This window comes from Rhamphochromis sp. 'chilingali', assembly GCF_963969265.1.
Source record: "Rhamphochromis sp. 'chilingali' genome assembly, chromosome: 16".
NCBI classification, from domain to species: domain Eukaryota; kingdom Metazoa; phylum Chordata; class Actinopteri; order Cichliformes; family Cichlidae; genus Rhamphochromis; species Rhamphochromis sp. 'chilingali'.
This window is the reverse complement of record NC_137943.1, coordinates 29,030,281-29,057,985: the sequence shown is the minus strand read 5'-3', so window position 1 is coordinate 29,057,985 and position 27,705 is coordinate 29,030,281. Positions and strand designations below refer to the sequence as shown.

Genomic DNA, 27,705 nt, shown 5'->3' with positions numbered 1-27,705 from the left:
AACAAGTCTCTGCGGGGAAAAGAAATGGTACAAAATGTAATATTGTTCTGTCATTCAAGTAAAATGCAGGGATGTTCATATCATCCAAGCAATGGCAAATCTAATTTATTTCAAAAAGGAAACACTGAATTGGACACTGGGGATTCATAAAATTGAAAACTGCATTGCACCAGCAGAAGAGCTTACACTACAAACTATTTTTATGTAAATGAGTGCCACAGTGTAACTTTTATCTTTTTTCATAGGGTCAGTAGCCATAAATATGAAGCAGTATTGTAATATGAAACTATATTTTATTGATTTTCATTTTGCTTTATGCTTAAAGGGCAATTTTTTGCATTGATATATGTTGGTTCAGACCCCTTAAAGGGCACTTCACCTCAGGAATCAAATGCACAAATGTCATTTTTCCTCTGGTGCCATTTATCCACCTGTATTCCAGTGTGATTAGATGTGTGTTTTTAAGACGTCTAGCTTATCCTGACTATAATATAACTGCACCACAAAAAAGAAATAAAAGTAAATCTGTTGGAAAACTGAACAGCATCAGTGTCTCTTTTCATGTCATCTTACCACAATTTTTCTTTGTGCTGAAATTCACTTGCAAACCAAAGGAAACGTGCAGCTAGTTGACATTACAGCTAAGCCGAGAGGGTGTAATAAAGATTTTAAATCTACTTTGTTATGACCCTCTCATCACAGGTAATCCTTTTGCACAGTTATAGTTAATGAAGTTCACATGAAACTGGTTACTATGTTGATTTTTGGAGTAAGCCGTGAATGATTTCCAAAAACACTGTTGTTTTTCAAATTTGTGGAATTTTAAGCAGCACAACGTGAGTGCCTTTAATTGTATTAAACTGAAGAGAAGGTACACATACAGTTCCGGTGAGAAGTTTACATACACTCATAATTCTGGCATCATTCTGACTGGATAGTTACTCTGGGTAGAAAAACAGATAAGATCAGTTAAATCTTTGGGATCATTTTCATGTTAGCACACCCAACTATGTACAAGTTTCAACCATCTAGCTGTTGATTTGAAATGAAGATGAAGAATTAGCGCTGCTTCTTCGTTATTCTATCCACTTTGGCCCATATACCAGCACCACAGTCAGCAAAACAACCCCAGAGGATGCTGCTGCCACTTGTATGATGCTTAACAGATGAACAGTGTTCTTTGGTTATAAAGCCTCATCTTTAACCCCCCCCCCCCCCCCCCCCCCCCCCAGCATACCTGTTGTCATTGTGGCCAGGTAGCTCTTTGTCTCTAATGAACATAAAACTTTTGGCTTCTCTGAGTGGAAAGCTGCAAACTTCAGTTGAGTTTAGGGTATTGATTTTGGACCGGGGTTTTCTTTATTGGTTAAAAGACCAATAAAGAAACCCCTGTACATTATACATCCTTCAGCGGCACTTTTTAAAAGGTTCAAGTGTAGCTATATATTTGGACCTGTATGTATACCTTTGACCCTGTGTGGGTCAAAGGTGTTTTAAAACACTAAAACACAAATCTCGGACATGTAAAATTGATTTTGGGGTGGACAATCCCGTTAAGCTCAACCTTAGAGGTAACAGATTTTAAACAACTGGAATGACTGATGAGTTAAATCATCAAATCTATTCACAAATTTTCAGAGCTATGAAACAAGAAAACTGTGTTAACACTGAAACAGCACTAGTTATTAACATTGTGCTTTACGCTGAAATACATAATCTATTACATTTTCTTAAACAGAGAAATTATCTTTGTGCTAATCAATTTACTTTATTACCAAGACGTGTTAAGAACAGGAAGTCTAATCACAGCTGTTGCCTTGACATATTGTTACTTTTCTGGAAAGCTGTGCATCATGCTACAGCATAGGTTACAACAGAATTATCACATTACTATAAATCAAGCTTAACTGCCCACCTACTCTTTAAATAGGATGAATAATATAATTGATTAGACATTTTACAACTTAACAGTTGATTTCTTGCTTGTGTAAATTATTGCAATTAGCTGGTTGGTGACATAATCTTTTTTAGAGAGCATTTAACTTACGCCTTATTAAAACTATTTTAGGCACTTTAATAAACTACAAAATACAAACAATGATTGACAGGAAATGCTACAACCCCTTTTTCTTTGGCTCTGGTATCAAATTAACATAGGCAGCTCAGACTTTTTGACCAAGAGAGAAAAAAAACCACTCTGTCAGCACAACAACATGCTTTAAATCTGGTATGACAGAACTGGTATTAATATTCAAAGTGCTTTCACGGTTGAGAGGAGTCATACTTGGAGCAGATTTCTGCTCAGGCCAGAAACTTTCATCTGAAGAGCTTAGTGCCAAGTACTAATCGTACTCTCTGCCAGGTGTTAAGTTACTCTTTAAGAGCTGACTCCAAAACACTGTGATATTTGATATTGTAAATAAAACTGAGCTCTGTCTATGAATGTTGGCGAGTGTTGTTAGAGGGACACTACACAAACTGAGAGTGACAGAGAAAAAGACAACATGTTCAGGTGGGATTCCTTCTGGCTATAAGCTGTATAGTAAAGTTTTAAACCAATACTGCATGAACACAAAGCCATGTTAAGCTTCTTTTCCTCCTCTAGAGGTTTATGAGGGCCATCACTGTAAACAACAGCGGTGGTCAGCTAGAGAACTGCTTGGAGTAGATGCTGCTTGCAGAAAATATTGTCAGTCTGTGGGGGGACAGGTTTCCTGTAAAATGAGGTCAGGATCCAGTAGTGACTGCAACAGCAAGGCAGCGAAGATCACATCCACACCCACTGCAACCTGCTGCACAGAGACCAGAAAACCTCACTGCACTGTCACCGCTATAATATAATTTTTTTTATATGAGCATCAAACCTAACAAAAAAAACCCTTGATGTCATAATGACAGAGGACATTTATAAATCGTTCTATAAATTCTGTCTCTCTCCCTGCGTGGTGTCTGTCTGTGCGCACAATCGCTTCACACCTTCACTAAACCACAACAGGAGCCACATTCACAACAACTACTTAGTTTTACTTTACAGCCAGCTTCCCCAAGGAGACATTAAAATAAGTGCTCTTAAAAAAAAATCTTCTCTGCAGATAATTTGATGTTCTCGATCTTCCCTTGCCTCTTCAGCAATTCCAGCTCAGGTTTCCTCAGGGCTGAAACACAAAAGCTACTAGGTTTTCTCTAGCTAACAGCAGAGATTGAATGCTTTCAAAAAGTTGTAGAGGAAAGTACTGAAGCATAACTTTTGGCTTGAACTGTTAAATCTTCACAGTGCAGGGTAATTGAGGGGAGCTGGAGTTAAAATATGGACTCCAATTAGGCCTGCGGTCACAAATGAAGGCTGTTATGGTGACTATCTCCTGTCATAGTGGGAAAGCGTGAATAAAACCCAATATTATGCCTGGATGTTGGACTTTCTGTCTGATAGATTCCAAAAAGCAAAGGTGAATAAGTGCCTCTATAGAGAGCTCTTTGTTCCCTCCAGATTTCCTCATAGTTGTACTTTGTACTCTTTAAACATGGCTGTGACTGCACCTATTGAAATGGCTTTACTTTAAGGCTGCCAGTGTTCGGCAGCCTCGCCTCTGTCAGTGCGCCCCAGGGTGGCTGTGGCTACAATGTAGCTTGCCATCACCAGTGTGTGAATGTGTGCGTGAATGGGTGCATGACTGGATGTGTAAAGTGCTATACAAATACAGGTCATTTACCATTTACCATTAAAAGCAAATGGCTCTGATATTGTTCGCTTCATTGAGCCTTTTATTGTAGTAGAAGGACTATGATCTCCAACTGAATCTTGGAACAGAGCCAAATGTGAAAATCAGTAAAAACTTTATATTACCCACATTTTTATGGATCACCTTTAAACTTCACAACAATATTCTAGGCCTTGGGGGACATAAGTACCTAGGTTGACTAACAATTTGACCTTGGCTTTCAATGTTAGCACCTAAGGTCAAAGCTGACCTTGAAAAAAACTTTCAAAAAAACATATTAAGTACTTTATATCAAGATTTACTAGGTAATAACTAGTTTAAAACTATCCATGAATCACTTTTTCCAGATTAACGTTGATTCAAAATACACCAGTATACCACTGCTCATTTATTATAGTTTACTCCACCATCAGTTGTCATTCTTGTGTTACTCCATTAATCTGGAATTAATTTGTAACTGTTTGACATGATGTTTCACCACTTAAAAAAGCACAAAGAGTAGTTATGAATGCGTAACTGTGGTTTTGAGACACTCAGAGGTAACAAGCGATTCATTCATTTGCACTAACAGTTTCCCAACTGGTTCTTTAGAAAACATCATCATCTATCATTTACTCATTTCATTTTTTTACTTGTGCTTTGATAGTAAGGCAAGTTTTGTGTTGATGTATTATGGTAATGCCACCCTACTTCGGCGATATAGAGGCAGACCGCTGACAGAGCAAACCAGATGGGCAGGTCTGAGATTTTCCCACTAAACCATCTCTAGGGTTTACAGAGAATGGTCTGAAAAAGAGAAAATATCCAGTGACGTGATCCAGAAAACATTTCTAAATGCTCAGCTCAACAGATGAGCCACAGACAACCAAACTGGGTGCTACTACTGTCAACTAAAAATAGGAAACTAAGTCTTAAAATTGCACAAGCTCAACATTCAGTGTACCCCAGTGCTGCTGCTGTTCATCTCTATCCCTTTATAACCACAATGCACCCATCTGATGATGGTGGTTCCCAGCAGAATAATGTGTTAAGTCACAAAGCTCAAATCATCTAAAACTGGTTTCAAGAACATGAATACGAGTTCACTGTATTCAAATGACCTCCATAGTCACCAGATCTCAGTGCAACAGAGCAGCTTAGGGATGATGATGGAGCAGGAGATTCACACAATGGATGTGCATCTGTCTGCAGCAACTGTGTGATGCTATCATGTCGATATCGACCAAAATCTGAAAAATGTTTCCAGCCAAAATCTTACAACTAACATTAACATCCATTTGCACCATAAAGTTAAACTTGACTTGACCTTGAGTCCAAAAACATCACTAGTTGCAGAACTTTTGAGACTTCATCAGTCAGCCAGACAGGCAATCATTAGAGTCCTTCTTTCAGCTCACATGAAAAAAAGCACACAACTTTTCTACGAGATGACACACAAACTGATAAACCAGCATCGTCACACCAAAGATGAACTCCAATGCCTTTTCAGGAAAAAAAGCAGGTCTGGGTGATCATGGTGGTTAGGGAGCACGAGATTGTAGGTGGCATTGCTCCAGACCAGTATTACACACATTTGTTCTCAGCCTGCCTTAAATTGAATCTTTTGCTGAAGCTTGAAGTGTTTTATCTCCAAGTTGATAATACACCCTGTAGAGAAATTCAATTTTTTGGTGTTTGGTTGCTGGGTTTAGAATTTATCACACAACTGCAGTATGACTGGTCAAGACCTGAAATCCCCTCAAGCTGCACTTTTCTCCCTGAGGACCATTAAAACACACGCAGCTTGGATAACCCTTTACATTTCATCTCTGGAATAATATCATGCTGTAATAAGAGGGAAATAGTGTGATACCACTGGCAATATAAAAACTTGCAAAACGGGTAAAATATTTCATGAAATTGAAACAAACACTGATTTTCATCTAATTTATAGTTCAGATTTTTATTTTTTCCTCTTAGTTCTTGTTACTGAAAGTTTAAGAGTTAAAATACTATGAAAAAACAGCAGCTATATGTTTTCCATATACATTTCTTCATTATTTGTAAAGCACCATAATAGTTCTTGGCATAAAAAACATACATTCTTCATGGTCATGGTCAAAACACCTACAAATGTAGTTGAAGAACAATTTTAATAAGGGTTGTTTGAGAGCTGCATTCACTGATTGTTTTTAGGTATCTGAGGTGTTAAGGGATGAGTAAAACTCAACTGCACAATTTTCAAGGGTGAAAATCCCTGTGGGTGCATCCACTATGAGGGACTCCGTTTTTTAATCCAGTGTTAATCTAAAACTATTCATGAGAACAGCTTTAAAAAAGGGATGCCTGATGGCTTAGATGCAAAAAATAAATCAATGAATATATTATAAATGTCTGATGAAGCTGAATTCACGTCTTCAGCCCAAAGTCATATGAGATTAGATTTCATTGGCTATGATGAAAAAAACAAGGAAATTAGACCCTGACTAATTCTTTAATGCAGAGAAAACTCCCCTGTAATCGTTTCAGGAAGTAGCGACACTGACACAAATACAGACAGATCCGACCACTCTTAGCAAAAATCTGTTGCTTAAACATTCACTTCTCTGGACAGACATTAATATTTATAGCACTGCTGCCTTGCAGAAACCCAGTACTCTAGAGGCTTTGCAAAACTGAGGGCTGCATGGGAACACATAGACACTAACACTCCCTAAAAAGCCAGCGGGGGTGAAATTGTAGAAGAGGTTCAGCGTGTCACAGCAGGGAAACAAACAGGGGAACTATTAGCTAGACGTTTTTTCTTATCATCCCTTTTTTCTCTCCTTCTTCATTCCTCACCTCATCCTAATCCTCCTCTTCCCCTCTGTCTTCTCTACACTCTTATCCTCGAGTGCTTATCATTTCTTTCCCCATACACAATCTGTTCTTTGCTTCTCATGAAGTCAAATCATCTCCAAGATGTGAGGTGGGGCATCCAGAGAAGCAGATGGAGGCCGGTACACACATACAGCAAAATCAGTGAGGGATAAAATGGGAAAGGCAGAGGAAAATGTCACTGCAGTTGTGAGAAACACAGAGGGAATACTCCAGCCAGACAGCCTGCTACCCCTAAAATTTAGCCTTTCATACTTTATACAGCTCTCCTCACTTCTCATTCCTCCTCTTCCTCACTGTCCACCTATTCTCCTCATCCTCTTGTGTTTCACCTCAAAGTGCTTAGTTCTGATTTACCGCTGTCTTGTTCAGCCTCACCCTTCTGTCTTTAATGGCCACTGACTCAGCTCTGTCCTCCTCTCTAATACAAACTGACTGGCCGTGCTTCTTCTCATCAGCATTCGCTGCAGAATATCAAAGGAGCAAACTGCAGAGCTGTTGGACACTGAAATCATAAAAAATAGTCAGCAGAGAGAACACTGAACTATGATCAGCATCCATTCTGGTGTGTAAAGATGACACCCTCGAGCTTGGACTGAGGTATAAAGTAAATTTGATACACCAGCTACTTAAAACTGACAGCAGTAAAAACTACTGTTTACAGTATGCTGCACTGGAATTTCTGACTTTGTAACAAAACCCTGAAAGAATATTGATTTATTCCATTTTCCATAGCTTCTGGAAAAGTATTATCAGCTCCGAGGTTAGGTTTGACATCCACACTGAGCATCAGAATGAAGAAAAAAGGTGATTTAAGTACGTCTGAATGTGGCATGTTTGTTGCTGATTTTCCCCACACAGACATCTGTGAGATTTAAAGAGAATGTTCTGAAGAAAGGGAGAAAATATCCAGTGAGTGGCAGCTGTCTGGATGAAAATGCCGTGCTTATGACAGATATCAGAGGAGAACGGCCAGACTGCTTTGAGCTGATAGGAAGACAAAAGTAACTAAAATCATCAGTCGTTACAAACAAGGCATGCAAAAGAGCATTTCTAATAGACAAAACAGCGAACCTTGAAGCAGATGGGCTACAGCAGCAGAAGACCACACCGAGCACTAGATACAATGTGTATCAGCTGATTCAGTTTTCAAATGGTTGGGTCAGAATTTGGCCTAAACAAGGTGAAAACACGGACCTTTCCTGCCTTGTATCAACAGTTTAGGCTGCTGCTGGTGATGTGTGGGCGATATATTTTTGGCACGCTTTGGTAGTGGTTTCAACTTGCACATGAAATTAATGCAGACTCCATCATCAAACACCAACTTAACTAAACTGTAATTATTGCCTCTAATAAGGCAAATAGTAGAAAACGGCTTGACTAAACCAGAATGAAATGAAAACTTCCTGGAGTGCAATGAAGCCAGTGTGTCTGTTTTACCAGACTTTTTGTTCTGGCTAAACTCTTTTCCAAAATTTCTCTATGCAATTAAAAATCTGTAGTAGTAGCAGTAGTGGCAGGATCTACTCTGTGAGTGTGAAAATTAAACCCAGAATTATGCACAAATTCCCTGAATGAAACAAACTGATAAATTGCTGAGTTCAGGATGATGCGATAATAAACAACTCAGAGTTGTATAAATATCTGGTTGTTTGCTCAAAAATTGCAGACACCAATTAGAATTTCTTGTTCCATCAAATTTTTAACTACAGCTAAAATTTGAAGATTACAATGTTGAGAAAGCTGAAAATACAACTTCCAGTTTGCTTTCTGGACCAATTACGGACAAATTCGTCAACTCTGGTTGGAAACTTTATTCACACATGTGATCTGAGCCTCTGACACACAGGGAAAAGGGTGAAAAGAATTCCAGCTGCAGGCCATGACACAAACCTTCAGGACTACAACTGTATTAATACAATGCTGGTGTTAAATAACACTGAGTAGTTTGTTTGAGGGAAAAAATGGGCACAAAAGAGAAAACACTTTTGAATGCAAGTGTGTCCAATTCAGAAGAAAAGTCTTGTCTTTCAGCATAAACACTAGCTTTGCAGGAGAATTGCATGGACTCTATATTGCCAGTATCTAAGTCACACTGTGAGGGCAGGATGATGTCGGCTTTTCCATAAGTGGAAAGGAAGGGGTCAAATGATGTTGAGGAAAAACCATTTTCACATTGCGACCTCATCTAGGGAGCATCAGACTGAGATGCAGGGTAGACACAAAGGCCAAAGGATACAGATGATACAGAGAATACTAAAGATCCCCAAACGATGACTCATTATGACTTTTATGACTTCCTTAGGCTCTACCACCAGGCTGCAATGAGTACATCCACAAGACAAATATCACACCATGCAGAGCTCTAACTACTAAGTTCAAGGAATTCAATTATATAAATATTTTTCGCTCTTCAACAGTGTCTTGTACTAAAATAATCTAATTAATTAGTAATTGGTGAATTGTATTGGGTTGCCCCATGAAGTTAATTTGTAACTTGACATTCAAATTGCAATCAATTAAATATTCATCACGTTCATATTCACCCAAAAAGGTTTTTTAGTCTTTTAGAGCTCATGATCCCCAGAGAACAAACCCTGATGTAGCTGGTGTCACTGCAAAGCTTTTCTCTACCACCACCAAGAGGCCAAAGTTTCAGATATGTATCAGATATAGATGAGACAGTGTGTCATGAACATCAACACCATCCACCTGTAGAGTTTCCATATATCATCCAGGCATGCGTTCTTGTCTCCTTCACATTAAAGGGGACCTAATGCATTCATTTTGGGCACCAAATACTTATTTGTCAAATCTACTGGAGCCTTTTCATCATTAAATTCAAAGTATTTTTCAAAGTATTTAAAGCATAATCTGTTATTATACTAACTGCAGCAGAACTTTGACAAATGTGTAATCTGTCTCATGAAAGGCTAATCTCTGCTGTAATAGAGGGTGAAACAGCATGGCAACTCTGGTAGCTAATGCAGTTAGAGCTGGTAAGTTTGATGTCCTCGGTATATATATCAAATTATGACACTCATAACTAATACAGTATGAGCTGCTGCAAATAGAGTTTTAAGTGTAAAATCCATTTACTGTTAGAGTCTACAGTCTCAGAGTGATGGAGCATCGTGACCTCCACACATGAGAGCTGATATCTGAAGCGACAACAAGTCATCTTCGATGACAATGGCTGCATTTGATAAATGGCTTCATTGTTTTGGGAGTCAGACTTCTGCTAGGGACATCCTTGAACAAACACCAGTCCAGCAGATCCTAATATCACAAGGCTGGACTGTAGCTCCCTTTTCAGCTCCTGGTTTAACTACCTGTTCCTGGGTTAATAAATCCAGATTCATGACCGGTGGTTTCTCGTTTGCTCTGCAACCTTGACTTCATCAAAACCCATTCATGGTTCCACTTTGCCAGCACGCATTTCCATAAATGACACTAAAGAAGAAATATGAATGGGATTTACCCTCAGTTACTTTCTATCCCCCCCCCCCCCCACCCCCCCATCCCAGCTCTTGCTGATGCTGCCCTCTCATGAATCATAAACAGCTGGGAGGTTTGCAAGGAATTTCACCACATATTCACACCAAATGACAATGCCATTGTTTTTCTCAGCTACCTCACTGAAAAGCAATAAATTCCCCCGAGACAGGGCTGCGCCACACCTGAAATGACTTCAAGTTCACACTCTCCACCCTCAGGATTTTCTTTACCAGATTAATCCTGGAACAGATGAGGGATACTTCATGAGCACAGAGATTTAATCAAGCCCTCCTAATATTCCCCTGGAGCCTCCACAGCTTAAATAACCAACTCTTTCTAAAGGCAGCCAATAGCCTTCATTGGGTGAATAATAACACCTCTGATTTTGCCATTGAGCCTTCAGCATCTCAATAATTTACTCTAACTCATATTAAATCCCTCCAGCCTGCAGCAGCTGAATAATCAAACTTTTCCTTCAGCATCAAGCATGTGAATAACCAATAACGATGCAGATCTTACAGCCTAATTAGCTTAGAAACAGGTTACTAAGTTCAAGATAATGAAAGTAGGATTACCTGTCCAATTATATCAACCATCATGAAGCTCAGTCATAGGACAAATGGGCAGAGGCAGTCTGAAACTCAGTAGTCTGACACCTGACTCATAAAGAGCATTTAGTTTGACTTTCAGGCAGGACACCTCAGGCTCTCTCTGCAGGCAGAAAGTAAACCGACTACAAAGTTTTAATTTTATTTGTCGTACTGGGAATGTGGTGACTCAGAGGAACCAGTGAATCACCATCATTTAAACACAGAGGGACTAGGGCGAAAATGCAAATCAGTGTACACACACACAGCAGGGATCGTGTGGTATTATCTGTCATTAGGCTAGGATTAAAGTCACTCAGTGTTCTTGAGATTATCTGTCATTAGGCTATGATTATAGCACACACTCCAGCGGATGTGAACCAGCTCAGAGGGGAGATAAAATCCTCAAGGAAGACTGATGAGAGAGGGGGAGAGTATTATGAAGATGAAGACATGCAAAGTAAAAAAAAATTCCATTAAGGCTAAACTATTTGAGAAAAATATCCAAACGCAGTTTTTCTGACCAATTTTGCAATTTCTATTTAAATTGGAATAATTTTCCAAAAACTGAACCAAAGACTTTTGGCCCAGTAAACAAGATATTTTTAAATCAAGAGTAATTGCTGACATTTCTTACATAAATAAATAAATATAGGGACATGTAGGAATAATTTAAACAAGCCAGCAATAACACCGGGACAGAGAAAGCAGATTAAACACGTAAGAGGCCACTAGTTTTCCTTTTTCTTGGCTGTAAACACAGATGTTCAGCTTAAAGGGTGACAAAATGAAAATACTGAGGTCAACCCATGTATAAGTATTCCACTTTTGGCAATGTATAATGTCAGTAAGAAGGGCTGTCCTTAATACAGTCATTTCAGGCAGGTGCATCTCCAAGCCCCACCCACCTGCTGTTTAAACCTTCTGTTTGCAAAGAGCAACCAATCAGAAGGATGTTGGCTTAAAGGGACAGCGGATTCACTATATTCACTATTGTGAGTACAACATCAAAGTACTCATAATGCATTGCCTGTATGCAAAAACAAAACAAAAAAAATGCAGAGTAGCAAAAAAACTGCAGTTTCTCTGATGGCCACTTGAGGCTGGCTCCAGAAATGAGACAGTTCAGTCCCCTTTAACTTCCATGTATAAACACATGAATTTCTTTTGCCATATTAAGTTCTACCGACCGTGGCTCAGGGGGTTGGGAATCGCATCTGTAACTGGAAGGTCGCCAGTTCGATCCCTGGGCTCTCTGTCCTGGTCGTTGTGTCCTTGGGCAAGACACTTTACCTTACTTGCCTACTGGTGTTGGCCAGAGGGGCCAATGGCGCGATATGGCAGCCTCGCTTCTGTCAGTCTGCCCCAGGGCAGCTGTGGCTACAACTGTAGCTGCCTCCACCAGTGTGTGAATGTGAGAGTGAATGAATAGTGGTATTGTAAAGCGCTTTGGGTGCCTTGAAAAGCGCTATATAAATCCAATCCATTATTATTATTACATAAGAAACAAGAAATGGGCATTTCTGTGTGAAGCCTGCTTGTTTAGTTTTTTTCTAGGTACTCTGGCTTCCACCCACAGTCCAAAACATGCACCTTAAGTTAAATGATGCATCTAAATTGAGCATGGATGGGAGGTAGAGAACTTATACAGGGAAAAAAAGCACTGAATGTATGATTAAATGAGCCTTGTAGTCTAGAGAGCTACATAGATGTTCATTTTCCATCTCTATGGTCCACCCCCTCATCTGTAACAGCTGTATGCAAAATGATCTGTTTTATAACTCAACTGTTTTCATTTGGTTAAGGCTTAATGTTAGGACAAGTGCTAATTACTGTCATTTCTGGTTCTAAAAAACCAACACGGTGGTGGCGAGAATGCTCATGCTTAGAATTCAACATGCGAGGCCCAGAAACCAATGAATGCAGATTATCCCTGCAGGACATGTGCCCCACTATACTTCAAAAGTTCCCGGCCTCCAAACTCCTCAGATGCCAGCCCAAATGAACATCTGCGAGATGCCCCATACTAAGTCCAATCCACTGAGGCCCTCACCCCACAAAACCCAAAATACTCATTACCAACTATGCCCTAATGGGTCAGAGCTGTTTTAATTTTTGTTTTAATGTTGTGATTCATCAATGTAAAGCCTTTCCCCCCTAATCCTGATGAAAAGTGAAATATTGTTAGTGAAGAAACACAAATATCAAACCTCTCAGGGCGTATTTTAGCTCCTTCAGTTCATTCTGATAAACAGCTTTAGCCAGACCTTGCCCCTGGCAGCGGCAGAGCACTGAAACAAATGAAATGTGGAGGGAAAAGTCGACGTGGATGATTATTAAGTGAACGATGTGCTATAGGTGGACTCTCTGAGGAGTAAATAGCTGAAGGACAACTTATTGGTCTCAGGCATCTGTGGTTTGTGTTTGGTTATAGCTTATAAATTGCAGAAACTCCTCTGGGTCCAGAAGCTTTTCCATCTCGGCTATAAGGTGGTTTTAATTTCATGGCAGTACATATACTTTGAGTGGCAGCTTTTGTTTTCTAAATTTATATACCCTCTACAAGTGTAGTTTTTCATGTTTAAATTTCCCCTTAAAAACCATTCATCCACATATTGATTTATCCTTAATTCTGTAAGATGTCAGGGTATGGCTTTTATAAGTGTATTCTTCATCTCAGAATCATTATAATTTTTATTGCACAGAATAAATTAAATACATAAAATTCCTCTTTCTTCTCCATCCTAAAGAAGAAATCTGCTAATGTTCATACTAATACACAGCTATAGGCACAAGCTTCGCCTTCTGTATGACATTATTGTGTGTGTGTGTGTGTGTGTGTGTGTGTGTGTGTGTGTGTGTGTGTGTGTGTGTGTGCGTGTGTGTGTGTGTGTGTGTGTGTATTTCTTTTTTCCAGCTGCACTGACCCATTCCCCCCACAAGGAACATTAAAGTTTTATTTCTCGTTTCTCTTTCTTTCAGGGAGCATACTAGTCTTCATTCTATCGACTCCTGAGCCTGCCTCTGTCAATGCAGTCTTACGTTTAATCCACTGGTAATGTTCTAATATAAGTAACTGAGATTTACTTCATTCTCAAATTATCTTTATAGCATGACACAAAAGACAAAAAGTGACCCTTTTACTGTAAAAATTGAGTAACTGAATTAATTGTTCGGTGGTTACTTACTACATTAAACTCAAAGGCACAGATCTTCACTCTCTGCACTCTGCAAAGAATTGTTTACAATAACCAAGCTGTGGAAAGCCCAAGTCACACAGGCCTAGAGAGTGGTTTGCGACCTTCTGATCATCACCAATCATGAGGGAAAAATGTGTATTCCCCCACTGAGTGCAGGCAATTATTGGTAGTTGCAGTAGCTGAAGAATTACTGGTAAGTTATCCCTATTTTGTCAAATAGACTATGTGCACGTTAGCATATGCTACTTCCGGTGCGGAAACTCCTGTGGGGAGCTTTGTTTCCGGTGTCCTATTCACGCCCTGTTTACGGTCCAAAACAAGTTAAGCAAATGAATGAATCAAGCGGCGATTTACATTTCTATAGATGTCTTGGGCATTTACCCAATATATCTGTAAATGATGTTCATCGACTTGTCGATATTTTTTCCCCGAGCCTCAGAGCAAAATAGAAAAGGGATTCAAATGTTATATTTCTCAGCTGTCCCTCGTTTATTGCAGGTGTTATGTTCTAAAAATAACCAGCGATAGGTGAAATCAAGTAGCCAATTGTATTTTTTGACGGTGCAAAACGTTTGGTGGACATCGTGGACATACAGTACTGCACTTCAGAGTCACACTGCTAGCGATCGATGCAGCGATTCTGTACTGTACAGGAGAGACGCCACGGAGGAGATCGTCTGCAGTGGCAGGACACAATGTGACGTAAAAAAACGTGCAAACTTGCACTAAAAAAATCTGCAAAACAGCGAGGTGAAAGGTGAACCGCCTTATTAGCGAACGACCACTGTAATTTTGAAGGTAAGTCACAACATACCCTTCGTAAATACTAATGTATAGAAACCCTTACCATTCATTTTTTGTGTGGCTTTTTTCACAGTTTGTTAACATGCTGTGGAGGTGTGTACTTGACTAGCTGATATCGACATAACGGGAAACATCTGGTTTGACTATAGTTCACCTGTAGTTTGAATGCTGAACATTTGCCTGTTTAAATCATAAGACCAGTCACTATACAGAGATGTGCTTCTAAATGTGGACGATGTGTCTTCTGCTGCAGTAATGCAGTTCTGCTTGTGTTGAGCGATGTAAACAACTGATCGATCTAAACTGTTTAAACGTCAAAATTGATCATTAGATTTTTTTATGACACAACAGTGGTGAGTGTTCCCACCTTCTGCTCTTGTAACTTAACGCGATCTTTCTGAAGAGCAAAGTAAAGCTACCGGAAATGTACAACCCTACATCCGGTCTCAAACCAGGAAGTTAGCATTTTCTTGTGCACAGGCTCAATTAAGGTGATTACTGGTAGACAGTAGCTTGAAACTGGTTGCAATGATGTATGCAGCTTGTCTGCAAAATGTTGCAAGCAGTAGTGAGATTGACAACAATATCCAGAAATGGTGAAAGCTCACCTTCAAAGTAAACATGGCACCTTTTAATTGATTGCAGCAGTATGTTAGAGCTTTTACTTTGGGTGCAAACCTTCACCATTTTGGTTTGAATTGCACTTTTTTACAACTGCTTTGGAAGTAAATAGCATTGCAGACAAGTCTGTGTCTCCTATCCAAACTGCAGGTGCAATCACAAGGAGGTTTTAATTGCTGTACTGCCCTCCTTGCGGCCAACTTCATCTATCAACAAGCAAGCAGTGTTTTTCTCTAGTGACGGGAGGTTGCCAGTAGGTCACCAGCCTTGGCCTAACTCAAGTACTGTATTCACTACCTTCCAGAGCCAAAATAAAAACAAGATAGGGAATATAGTGGACCAAAATCAACTGTTTCAAGTTATTCTGTATTTTGGGTGCAAGTATGGATTGGCAAACAGATATGTTCACAATGTGAAGTTTATTACTTGATTTCATCCTGCTGATGTTTTTAGCTTCTGGCATTCAACCCAAGGGGTCAGGAAAACGCTTTTTTAAATAACTACAATTACTTAAAGCATTGGACATGCACATACAAATGATTGCTTGTTTCTGAATTTCATGTTTGCAGCACCTCCTTATAATAAATTAGAGATGGCACGATACCACTTTTTAATGTCCGATACCGATTCCGATATTATAAATTTGGATATCTGCCGATACCGATATGAATCCGATATAGCGTATTTTGTAATCAATACAACTGTTTTTTATAAATATCATGCCGCATTTATAAGTTCATACTTAAGTTTTAAAAAACAAGAGATTGAAGCTATTCTGTTATACCTGTATGCAAAAAATACACTCCACCCAAAACATTTTCTAGTTCAGCAACACTGATCAATCTAATAAATTTAAACCTACACCATCCTCCCTATTCTGGTATTTTAAAGAGTACTTACCTTCCTAACTAATAGGGTTGCCAACTCCCAGCAAAAATATTAGGGAGCCACCCCCCGCCCTTAATCGATGTAATCAACTTTAATTTAATGCAAGTGTAAAACAAATGCACAGAAATCAATTATTTTTCTACAATAATTAAATAGATTCAACATCTTGCTTCAACAGAATTGCAGACTGCACAGATGGTACCTTCCCAAAGGAAAAAAGTACTATGGATTTCTATACATTTAATCAGATGACCACTTTTGTTGTAAGATTCAGATAATTATTTATTCAAAGTTTTTAAATGACATAACAAAGAAAAGTATTTCTTTCAGGGATGAACTTACACACTTGCTTTACTTCTCTGGGATAGTTTTCGCTGAGATGAAATGCCGCGGTTAGGAAGCATGTAGCGAGGCTCCAAATGCTCCAACAGACCACCGACAGGTCTTGCAGACAACAGCCGCTCTATCACGTGACACATACTGCTCCGATGAGCTGGGTTACGCTAAGTAGCGCGTTTTGTGATGTGATTTTGTGATACTTCGGGTCGGATCACATTTTTTATTTCTCTCCGATATCCAATCCAGTCATTTAGGTCAGTATCGGACCGATACCGATACGTAATATCGGATCGGTCCATCTCTATAATAAATACATGACAGTTAGTCATCTGCAGTGTACTGGCATCACTCCCTATCACAGCCACATGGCAATCTTCCTTTTTGGATTACATAAATGTTTAAACAAAAAACATATCTGCCATATGGCCTGGTTTGCAACCTCAACCTAGTCTGATTTTCCAGGGTTGCTTTCCAGACCAATGTCAGCAATCATAGGTAAACCCCAGCTGAACAGCTCAGCAGGTGAGCCAAGAGATAAACATTATGCTGCAGCCATAACAGTAAACAGTTTATGACATATGCGTGAAATTTTGAAGTAATCAGTGTATGAATTCTTAAGTTATGACAAAAAAAAATTGTGCCTTTTATCGAAAAATTGTAAACGTTTTTCGTTGAACCAAAATGATCACGTGTGCCAAACACAGACAACAGTTTACCCACTTCAATCTCGGCAGCTGTATAAGCTGTGCAACTGATTAAATGCAGTGCCACTATATAAGATGCTTCACAGTAAATGAGCAGTTCTTTTATTTTAGCTGAAAGTTGTTTCCAGCGACTGGCGCCTGTTCCACTCTGTAAGGGGAGCGAGAGGCCTACAAGGTTCTGTGAGAATAACAGCAAGCCAAAAAATGTTTAACCTTTACAAAATCTCACTATTCTGTTGGTATAAAACTCAAAAACATAATACACACGTTTTCTTTTGTATTGTATTCTACACTACTTTTACCTATACAAGTATTCATTGCCACTGGTTTGATTTCAGTCACCCACTCATCTTGTTTGGATGAGCAGTTCTTAAGAAAAGTGCAACGCACAATCTGTCCATTCTGCACAATCAAAAACAGAATGAGTCAGTTTATCCTTATTGTTCTCTTCTGAAACAGTAACGTAATGATTCCTGCATGTGGCATGTTCAGGGGAAATCTGTAAATATTACGTCCGAAAAAATAACCTGGGTTACTCTCTCTCCAGACGCACTCCCGCAGTGTCGTGGTCGCAGGAAGAACGGACAATTCGAAGAACAAGATTCCTCCTCCACAGCTGTCTCCAATGCACAAGCATAAAAATTCATTACTGAGGAGGCGGGAGACCAATATTGCACCCAAAGTAGCCTCTTCAAAATCTTTTTTTCATAATTTGAACAGATGGAAAGCGTGTGCTAGAACACCCATACCTCTACACTACAACTTTTCCTCCCCTGGAAGTTCATTACTTTACCACAAACGCTTCATCCACCTACACTTATATAGTACACCAGAGACAACAAGCTACTCAGAAGGATCTTAGGATTCAAATAAAGTGCATGATATTAGACTTCAGAGATTTACCCCTTGAACTTCACTGATAGTAGACTAGATATAGCAGTAAGAACTGGCTGACTTTCTGCAATAAGACTTGGTTGATGTCAGCGAGCGTCCACATAAATGAGGTACAAACCTCTAATGTGGATTTTTTCTTAATTGTTTTCTTTTCTGAGTAATACTGTCAGGAAGAGTAATAGCTGTCTTCATTCTTCATAATGGAAATACACACACACATAAAACAATTAACCAATAAAACCCCTCAAAAAGCAAAAAGCAAAGCTAATTAAATCCAGTAATTAAAACAGGAGTCTCAAAATTTGAAGTAGCGCAGCGCTCATATTTAATAAAATAAATCAGAAGAAAGCAGGTCATGATATAAAACTTTTAGAGGGCACAATAAGAGACACAGCAGTTTTGAAACAAACCTCTAATTACATTACTGTTATTCAACGCAAGGCTTCACTGTTCTGCAGTTTCTTGCTTTGCATCAATTCTACCCACTCAGTATAGCAATACAAAATCTTTGGCTCCTTCAATGCTCAGTGCAAACCGCTCCATCGTCAGGTTGTGGACACATTTGTGGTTTTAGCTGAAATTCTGTTCTCGCAAGGTGAATTTTTAAGAGATTCACATGAGTAAACTCACCGCTCTAGTAAATGTTTCTTTGCTGTCTTAAAGATTTTGCAGGTCAACCTTCATAGTGCAGGTTGTTTCCCAGCAGGCAGCTAAAAGGATTCACTATAAGCTCTGATGTTCAACATGCTTCACACCGAGGCTGGTTAATATTGCTTTAAAATTCCATTTAAGCTTGACATCTTCTCTTAATAAAGATTAAAATATTAATTGATGTTATATAATATATACATTATATGCTATTATATATATTAATAAAATAAACAGTTTCTTTAAAACTTACTGGAGGAATTAATAGCCCCCAAATAGTATTTAACCTTCAGTATAGAGAACGTTATTTTTATTGTCTTCCTCCCATCAGCCCTAACCAGACACAGCAGTTTGGTCCCCTCCCTGAGCCTGGCAATCGGGAGTTCTCCTTCCCACTGTCACCAAGTGCTTGCTCAGAGAGTCATTTAATTGTTGTTTTCTTTCTGCTATTGTACGATCTTTACCTTGCAATAAAATGTATTGATGTGACTATTTGGCTGTCCATCCATCTTTTCTCTTCCACTTATCCTTATCTGGGTCACGGGGAGGTCGGGTGGCTGGAAAGCAACCCTATAGAAATTAATAAATAAAATGGAATTGATTTGCAAATTAACAAATGAATAGTCATCTACACATCACAATTTCTGTGCATGAAATAAAACTAAAAAGCATCGGCATCATAAATGAAATGTTATAATGTGTCAGTTTAATTATTAACTTTCTGCCACTGTACATATGTCCCCCTCTCAATCAGCAGTCTGTCAGAGTAGGACAGAACCATAGACAGTATAAAGTGTGGATGTAGTTACCATGACGTCACTGTGTGGTTTCTGAAAGACTTGAGATGTGTTTTCATTGTTGCCATTCTGTGTTTTGAAACTGGGACCTAATTGTGAAACTGCAAGCTAATGAGAACACCCCAGATAATCCTCCCTTCTGAAACTTAAAGTGGCCAGAATTCACATAATGGACTTAATCTTTTATTTTGTATGACCTAAGAAGACTGGCTGAACCTGAACACTCTTTAGAAAAGTGCTTACTGAAGTTAACTCCGTGGGCGGGTTTCCTACAGAAAATCATGGGTATTGTCCCCTGATCGCTATTAAAACGTCTACAGGTTTACACTGGCTTCACTTTTCATGTCCAACTTTTGTACAGCCTATAGTTAGGACCTTCTTCCAGACAGTAGGAGGTGTATGAGAGTAACTTTCCACATTCTGCATGTATATCTCTGTGTTCAACACAACAAAATGGAGCAAAAACATGTTTCAAACAGGAATAGTGGTGCACTGACAGCACATTGTTAACCCAATTCAAGCACCAATGGCAGCTGACAAATTCTACAAATTCTACAGATTCTATGTTTCTATATTCTAATTTTCAATTCCATTTGTACTCCTGCATTTAGAAAAAAGCACTTCTATCCACATCAAGATTTGCTAACAGTTTGTTTAAAACCTGCAGGGTTTTATTCTCATTACCTCATTCTGACACCTAAAACTGACCTGAGGCTCGAGGCTCCAGCCGATAAACAGTTACTCACTGTTTTTGGAGCTTAAATGGATATTTTAGTTTTTATTTTTGTCATATAGCAGCTGCTGAACATACATTGACTCTTTTATGTTTTCATATTGGAAGGCGATTAAATGCACACTGGCTTTACGGCCCTGCGGGTAGCTGCTTCACACACCAACTTCCCTGAATCTCATCAGCTCAACTCCAGTGACAAAGCAGCTCGCTGCTTCGGCTAACAAGTCATCCGAGCGCCGTCGGTTGTTAAAATATGTATCTCTACTTTGTTGTCATTTAGTGCCACCTCCATAATGAACAGTGAACTGTCTCCGTGGAGAATTGAGATGTGAGGCTCAGGCTAACAACTTGCAGCTGGGATCCCTCCATCTCTGCAGTCTTAACTTATTATGCTGCTGTGGTTTATGGTCCGTGCATGATGAGTGTGCTGCTGGGTCACGCTGAGCGAGATAATCACAGACAGAGACAGATACAGAGAGAGAGAGAGAAAGAGCCTAGCCAAGGAAAAGAACCACAAAGCAAAAAATAATGAAAACTGAGAGAGATTGACAGAAACACTGACTGTAACAGTGGCAGTTATTTTTTTAAATATTCATGCAATACTGGCAGGCCACTGCCATGGCACGACTTGTATGTATTTTCTAAGCTTTAAGTATGTGTTAGTAAACAGCCTTATCATTTAAAAGCTTCCATAAATCACTGATTTTTCCTGTCACTGAACATGTGAGACTCACTTTAAAAGCTAATTCAAGGCAAACGGACAAATCCTGAGATGGAGATCCATGATGCAGTTAGCTAAGCAGCTGTTCTAGGGAGTAAATTTCACTCTTAGTCAAACATGAAGAGAAATGTTCAGACTACGGGTTTTGAACCTGTGGCTCTGAGCCTCACGCAGCTATTTGTCAGTCTCCAGTGGTGATCACCGCAGCTTTGACAAAAAATAAAAAGCTGCTGTTGGCTGCTCCCTTGTCACAGAGGGTAGCGCCGCATGTTTCATCTGGCAGATTTTTTACGCTGGGTGCTCTTCCTGACAGAGATGGATAATGTTTTTCTTTAACAGTTAATTATCATTGCTGCCAGTGATTCTTTACATTCTAATTGTAACATGTATGCAATAAGCAGTAATAGCTCCTGCACGCTGTCATTGACAATGATGCTAATTTCTTCTTTCCCAGCTTTTACTGTGGGTACACCTCCTCGCACATAAATACGTACATGTGGAGCTGACAAGACGCAGCTGCATTGCTGTTTGTTCATTCATTTGATGACAATATGTTATGTTATTTTAAGTGCAATAGCTAAAAGCTTCTCAAAAAGTGTTAAAGCAAAGAGGGCAGAGCTGAATAACATGTCGACACCTTCCACTGTTCATGCGTCACTTGTGCTTCTCGTACAAGTAAACTGCAAATGTGTGATGGTCTCATTCTGACGAGAAAATCAAGCTGCCATCACAAGTTTTGCCAGATTTTTTTGATAAAATAGTTCCTTGTTGTTGTTTTGTTGTGAGAAAAGAAAAGCAACATTTGAAAGATTTGCTTTTTCAATCAGAGCTCCGTTATAAGGGGTGTTTTGCAGCCACATCACAAATTAAGTGTTTGAGTTGTTTCAACCAACAACAACTACAAATAGAGACATCTTATTCAAATGTGGGATTGTTGTGGGAGGCCAAGCGCTCTGTTGCTAATAAACCCTCAGATAAGCATTGCCAACAGCATTTACAGATACGCAGCACACCAGAATAGACTTTTTCACTTCTACTATCTTTGTCTCAGGATTACAATTGCACATATTACGTGTTAGACTGCAAATCTTCTGGATTTCCCTGTTAGCTTTCTTGCACGTGCAAAGGTGGCACAAATGGCTTGTCTGTTATTCCTGTGATACCGATGGCAGGCGACTCCACATACAGCTCCACACACCTTCAAGCTGAGCTGGAAAATGTGCAGAAACACATCTATAAGGGAAGCAAGGTCTCTCAGAAAAAAAAGATTTTGGGTCATAAAGTATTAACAAACTGTTTTCAGCTTCACGTGGAAGGACTCAGTGAGCAGGGAGGACACATGCAGAGCGGGAAAGATGAAGAAATGCGGAGGCATGAATTGGAAGAACAGTGATGGCGCAGTGAGACATCCTCTTTGATCCAGGTGTAGAGAAGAGATTTGGGTAGAGGAGGACAAAGAGAAAGACACTCGAAAGGAAAACAAATAGAGACGCATCTCTTCAGTAGGACAAAGGGAGTGGAGAGACACTGGCAGGAAACAAAAGGAAGGCTAAAAGAAAAACGCAACAGGCAGAGAGACAAGTCGGACAAGGAGGAACGGATGGAGAGTTCGCACCACATCTGAGTCAGAAGCAGCAGGAAAGCGAGGAAACAACTGAAGGAGAAACACAGCAGGTGGAAAAAGAGAGAGAGCCTGATATTTTGGTGAAGCTCTAGATGTTTTATTCAAGGAGGAAGGATGGAAACTACAAAGCCATCTACTCTAACTGCTTACACACGGCTTTGTCTACACTCTTTCCACAACACCATTTATCCATCATCTGTCTGCAGAGTGTGTCTCTTTCCTTACCTCATTACTGTTAGACAACAAAATCACACACAAACTGAAAGAGACTTTTTATGCGCCTTGTTGCTCCTGGTAGTCTACAAAGGGTGAAACATTAGGATTCTCTCTTTGGGGACATCTCAGGTCCTCCAAGGTTTGGAGGCCTATCTCCCCCTACCACCACTTCCCCTGCCAGTGGCGGACCCCCTCAGACATCGGTGCGTTGGTGGTTCTTTGTGTCCGGGGATGGGCGTCCAGGTACACAGCGGCTCACTCCTTGGCGGCCGCTTATCGGGGCCTGGAGCCTGGGGCTCGCTCGGGCCACTTCGGAGGTGGGGTGCCCCCGGCCTCTCGGCCTGGGGCTCGGTCACTCAGGCGCAGCTGGCTGCCGGCGGAGCTCACGGGCGCGTCACTGCAACTCCCCCTGGCTTCTGCTCCGCGGCTGCTGAGTGAGCCCTCATCTGGGACTCTCCTCAGCTCTTTCCGGGACAGTGGCGCAGCTGCCCCTCTGTTGGTCTTCCTTGGTCTCTTGTGTTCTGGGGGCCTCTGGATGTCTGGAGTTTTGATCTCCTCCACACCTGCTTCACGCCCTGGAGGACGGGGCTGTGGCCCCCCCACACCCTCTAGCAGATTATTACATGAAGGAACCTTTTAAAAAAACAAAAAACAAGCGCGTCCATGCTCACAGGTGTACACACGGGTGATCACACCCACAAACTACACCCTTTTTGGCTCCTACCTCAAAGCACACTGTGTTCTGTTGATCTTATGTGCTGCACAATAATGTTTAACATTTAGTATTTACTGTCATATTCCCATATATCATTGTGATGTTGTTTATTCTATTACTCTTGTTCTCTTCTGCTTGCTTTCTTTTTTCTTTCTCAGCAGGTGATCCAGGTGATTGATATATGCATTTTTTTTCTCTGCCCGTTCTGTTGGTTTTTGTCTTTTGCCCTTTTCCCCCGTCCCTCTTCTCAGCTGTTTCTCTTTCCCTCTTTCTTTCTCCCCTTCTTTCCCCCAGTCAAGTCTGTCCCGTATTCAGTAAGTGAAAATAAAATAAACAATAAAAGGTGAATCAAATGGACCATTACGGCAAGGCTGGGATGGTCAGTTTGGTAAAGTAAATCCGTTGGGCATCTTTCTTTGCCTTTAGACAACAATTCTGATGGCAAAAGAGCCAAACGGGACAGGCCAAAAAAAAAAAAAAGATTCTCTCTTTGCTTTTATGTTTAACTTGGTATTTCCACTCAATGATGTTTCAAATTATATAGAGACAAATAAGTTTCACAGAACTGTTTCTACTACTGTGTCTCAGAAATCCTAAACCTACAAATATGCAAATATCCATTTCAGAAGATGAGATATTTCATTATTTCACTTTGCACTTGTCTAAGTGGCTCACTCATATATCCTATACTGGGGTCTCAGTGCAGCCCATCACAGTCCAGCCTCTCTCCTTCCCTTAAGCAAAGAAAATTCACTTAACAGGGGAGAAGATGAGGACTAGCTGCTCCTTGTAAACAGAAGGTTTGAGATGACCATATATATGATATCGGCTCTCTAAAACAGCACACAACCCCCCCCCTTCAGCGGATGAAAAGTGAATCCAGCCTTCTGGTGTCAAAGTGCCCATATATCATTCTGCACAGTGAAGCTCAAACATCCAAATGCATTAATAAGCACAACACTTCATGTATTTTCATGACTGCGCCCTTCTATCAAGTGGAAATATTCAGGATGTCTAGTGCATGCTTGCAACACTCAGCCTGACAAATGTGGTGTCTTTGGAAACTTTGAGGTCTCCACTTGAATTTCAAATAAAGCTCTGCGAGTGTGAGCAATGTTTGGCTGCACAGCAAGAGTTTCTAATGACTGTGGGATTCAGGGGGTCAGTGACTGTAAATATGGACGCGAGAGGAAAAGGGAACACGAAAAAGAAAAGTGGAGGACTTGCAGAGTAAAAGAGCTATGGAGAAGAAAGTGAAGATAACAATATTTTACACAAATCACGTCTTTAAGAGTGTAAGGTAGGAAAGCTATGAAATAAGAAATGAAAAGAAATCACTGAGCTGCGAGAAAAGAGAACAAGACAGGAGGGCGGGAGAGTCATTTTGCCATCTGTTTCCAATGTGTACAAGCGTATGGCATCTCCCTCTCTGCTCCTTTTGTCCATCTCTCTCCCCTTCGCCTCTTCTTTCGGGCAGAGGAAGATAACAGCAACGCCCAGCTTCACATTCCCACAATGACACATAACTAGAGACCTGGAGACTCACTAATGCTCAACTCAGACATGATTCAGTGATGAAAAGTGACATTTCTTCACCTAAGACGCAACCCAGCATCCTCTCAGTCCCAAGCCCACATCTACTGTACAAGCTGCATTCAACCTCTCTCTCTCTCTCTCTCTCTCTCTCTCTCTCTCTCTCACACACACACACACACACACACACACACACACACACACACACACACACACACACACACACACACACACACACACACACTCTTGTACTCCGGGCAGGCTCAACATGCTTTGCCAAGCACAAAATTAACCAGAAAGCAAACACATAACCTTGCTGTATGGAGTGGATGAACTCGATTCAGTGGTTATCATAAAGGCTTCAGCCTACAGAGGTTTGAACACACAGCTGAGACCTTTTACTGACAAACACTGAGCTCTGTGAAACCTTCTGGGCTGCAGCATCCTAAATACAAAGGTTTTCAGGAGGCACTGTGAGTCTGCGAATCAGGAATCTTTGGAAAGATGTAATACAAGGGGCTTAATCACAAGGGGAATGTTTTCTAGAGAAGTTGACTTGTGCAGGAGGCTTAAATGTTGCTCTAATAAAAAGGGCAAAAATATCTTTAAAAACAATCTACTTCTTTAATTTCCTCTGATTGGCAACGAAGACGCGCTGAAAGCTGATGAAGAAGAAGAAAGCTCTTTATAAAGCTCGAATGTTAATTTAAAAAGTAACAAAAACATATCGGTCCCCCGTGTTTCTATCGCTCTAATCAGATGAATGGTGTCGTGTTTTAAGCAGACTCCCCGCACTTGCTGCGCTACCTGCGGGAAAAGTAAAAAACGCACAGCCGGCTCACCTTCTCCGGTCGTCCCGTATGCGCAGGAGAGAAGCAGGGCGACCTGAGCGATAATCCCAGCAACTCTTTTAGTTCCCAGATCCATGGTGAAGCGGTGAGAGGCTGCAGAGAAGCCCGGCGGCTGCTGGAGGAGAGAGACGAACGAACTCTCCTCTCCAGCTCCAAGAGAGATCTCCTCAAACCAGAACTGAAGGGGAGGAAGGGAGGCAGTGAGGGAGAGTGAGAAAGAGAGAGAGAGCGAGTCGAGGGTCTTACTACACGTTCCCAGCGGCAGCTTCCGTGCGCCTCCCTCTCCTCTGAAAGCTCTTCTTCAGTCCATCGATGTTTAATAAGCACAGTTTCAAAAGCCCTGCGCCTTGCAAGATTGGGTCCTTCAGTTCCAATGGGGTAATAAATCCTGCCAGGCAGACTCGTTTCACGTGAAATGCACATCCACACACAAATCCACGCCTTACTCAACACTTCATTTTTATGGTGTGTGCATTTTAAATCTCACTAACTCGAATGCTTTTTATTTACAAAAAGTAAAGTAGTTGTGCAAGCGCCTAAATCTGTGTACATCTGGAGCAAGTTATATTCCCGTGTGGGCTTAAAACGTGCGCACAGCTGGGGAACAAACATTCAACACAGTCACATTAGTTTAACAATAAATATAAACAAGCAATACAAAAAGTACATAAGAATGAAGGCGATGTGTAATAGCTAATAAAAAAAAGGCTGTCATTACAACGTTCAGCTGTAAAATCTCATATAAAGCTGTATTTACATTTCTTGGGGAGAAATGAGGGGCAACATGTGTACAACTCCAGGAAGTACTGCCAAGACCCAGGCTAACCGAATCAGCTAGTGACTGTGCTTTACATTTGCTACCACACAAAGAGCTGAGCATCATCAATCTTCTCACCCAGCTCTGTAAGTAATCAAACAAGCATATTTTCCACAATCTTTGATTATCTCGTTGTTTTAAGTTGATTTTTTCAATTGTCACCAAGACATGACAAGTGTTTGCATTAGCATCTCATTACTGTCTTGAAAATGTATTCCACAAGTGCCCTGTACTTGGCTGTCTGGGGAACATTGGTGCTCATCTCTTTGAGATGCTGCAGATACATTAGAAGAACAGGTGGCACCCAGCGAAGGTGAGTCTGCAAAAGGAAAATTGTGGTATAAGCATACTTAATGTATTTGTGAGACAAGTTCACCAAACTAAAGCATGCTCTGCTTTGTTCTCCTTTTTAAGTCAGATGGAAACCATCATTTATAACATGATCCTTATTTTAAATAAGCTTTGTGACTGAGACACTTCTGTGGCCATAGATCAGTGAGCAAAGGGTTGCTTTCCCATAGACCTCTATAAAATCTGACTTGTTTTTAAACCCGAAGACGTGCCCCCTTCTGGCAACTGGAAAAAATAATGCAGGTTTTAGGCACATATGTGCTAGCTTCCCTTTTCAAATGCAGAAGCTACAGTGTCCATCTTTATTTTAAACTGAAGAAGAATATCAGCCTGTGTGTGGTTTTTTTTTTTTTTTAAATGACATTGTGCTACAGAGGGTACTCTGGATACATGGTCAGTGATTGTTGGGTTGTCAGTTGGGTTTTCATCAAACCAGGCAACAGTCAGGCACCATGTTGTGGAAACTCCTGTTCTGGAATAGCTAATATGGATATCTCCCAATTTGAATTTAAACAATAACAATGTTCTCTTTGAGCAAAATGGCAGCTGTCAAGTATTTCCCCTCTATCCACGACAAAACAGACAACAA

At 40.3% G+C, this 27,705-nt stretch overlaps 1 protein-coding gene across 1 annotated transcript in view; it reads right to left on the bottom strand.

Moving 5' to 3' along the window:
- LOC308412378 (contactin-associated protein-like 4) overlaps nt 1-26,115 on the bottom strand; it is a 157,706-nt gene extending 131,591 nt beyond the window's left edge. The window contains exon 1 of the mRNA XM_080906683.1: nt 25,940-26,115. Coding sequence (XP_080762809.1) covers nt 25,940-26,024 — 85 coding nt within the window. The 5' untranslated portion in view covers nt 26,025-26,115. The remainder of the gene's footprint in view (nt 1-25,939) is intronic.
- Between the last annotated feature and the right edge of the window lie 1,590 nt (nt 26,116-27,705).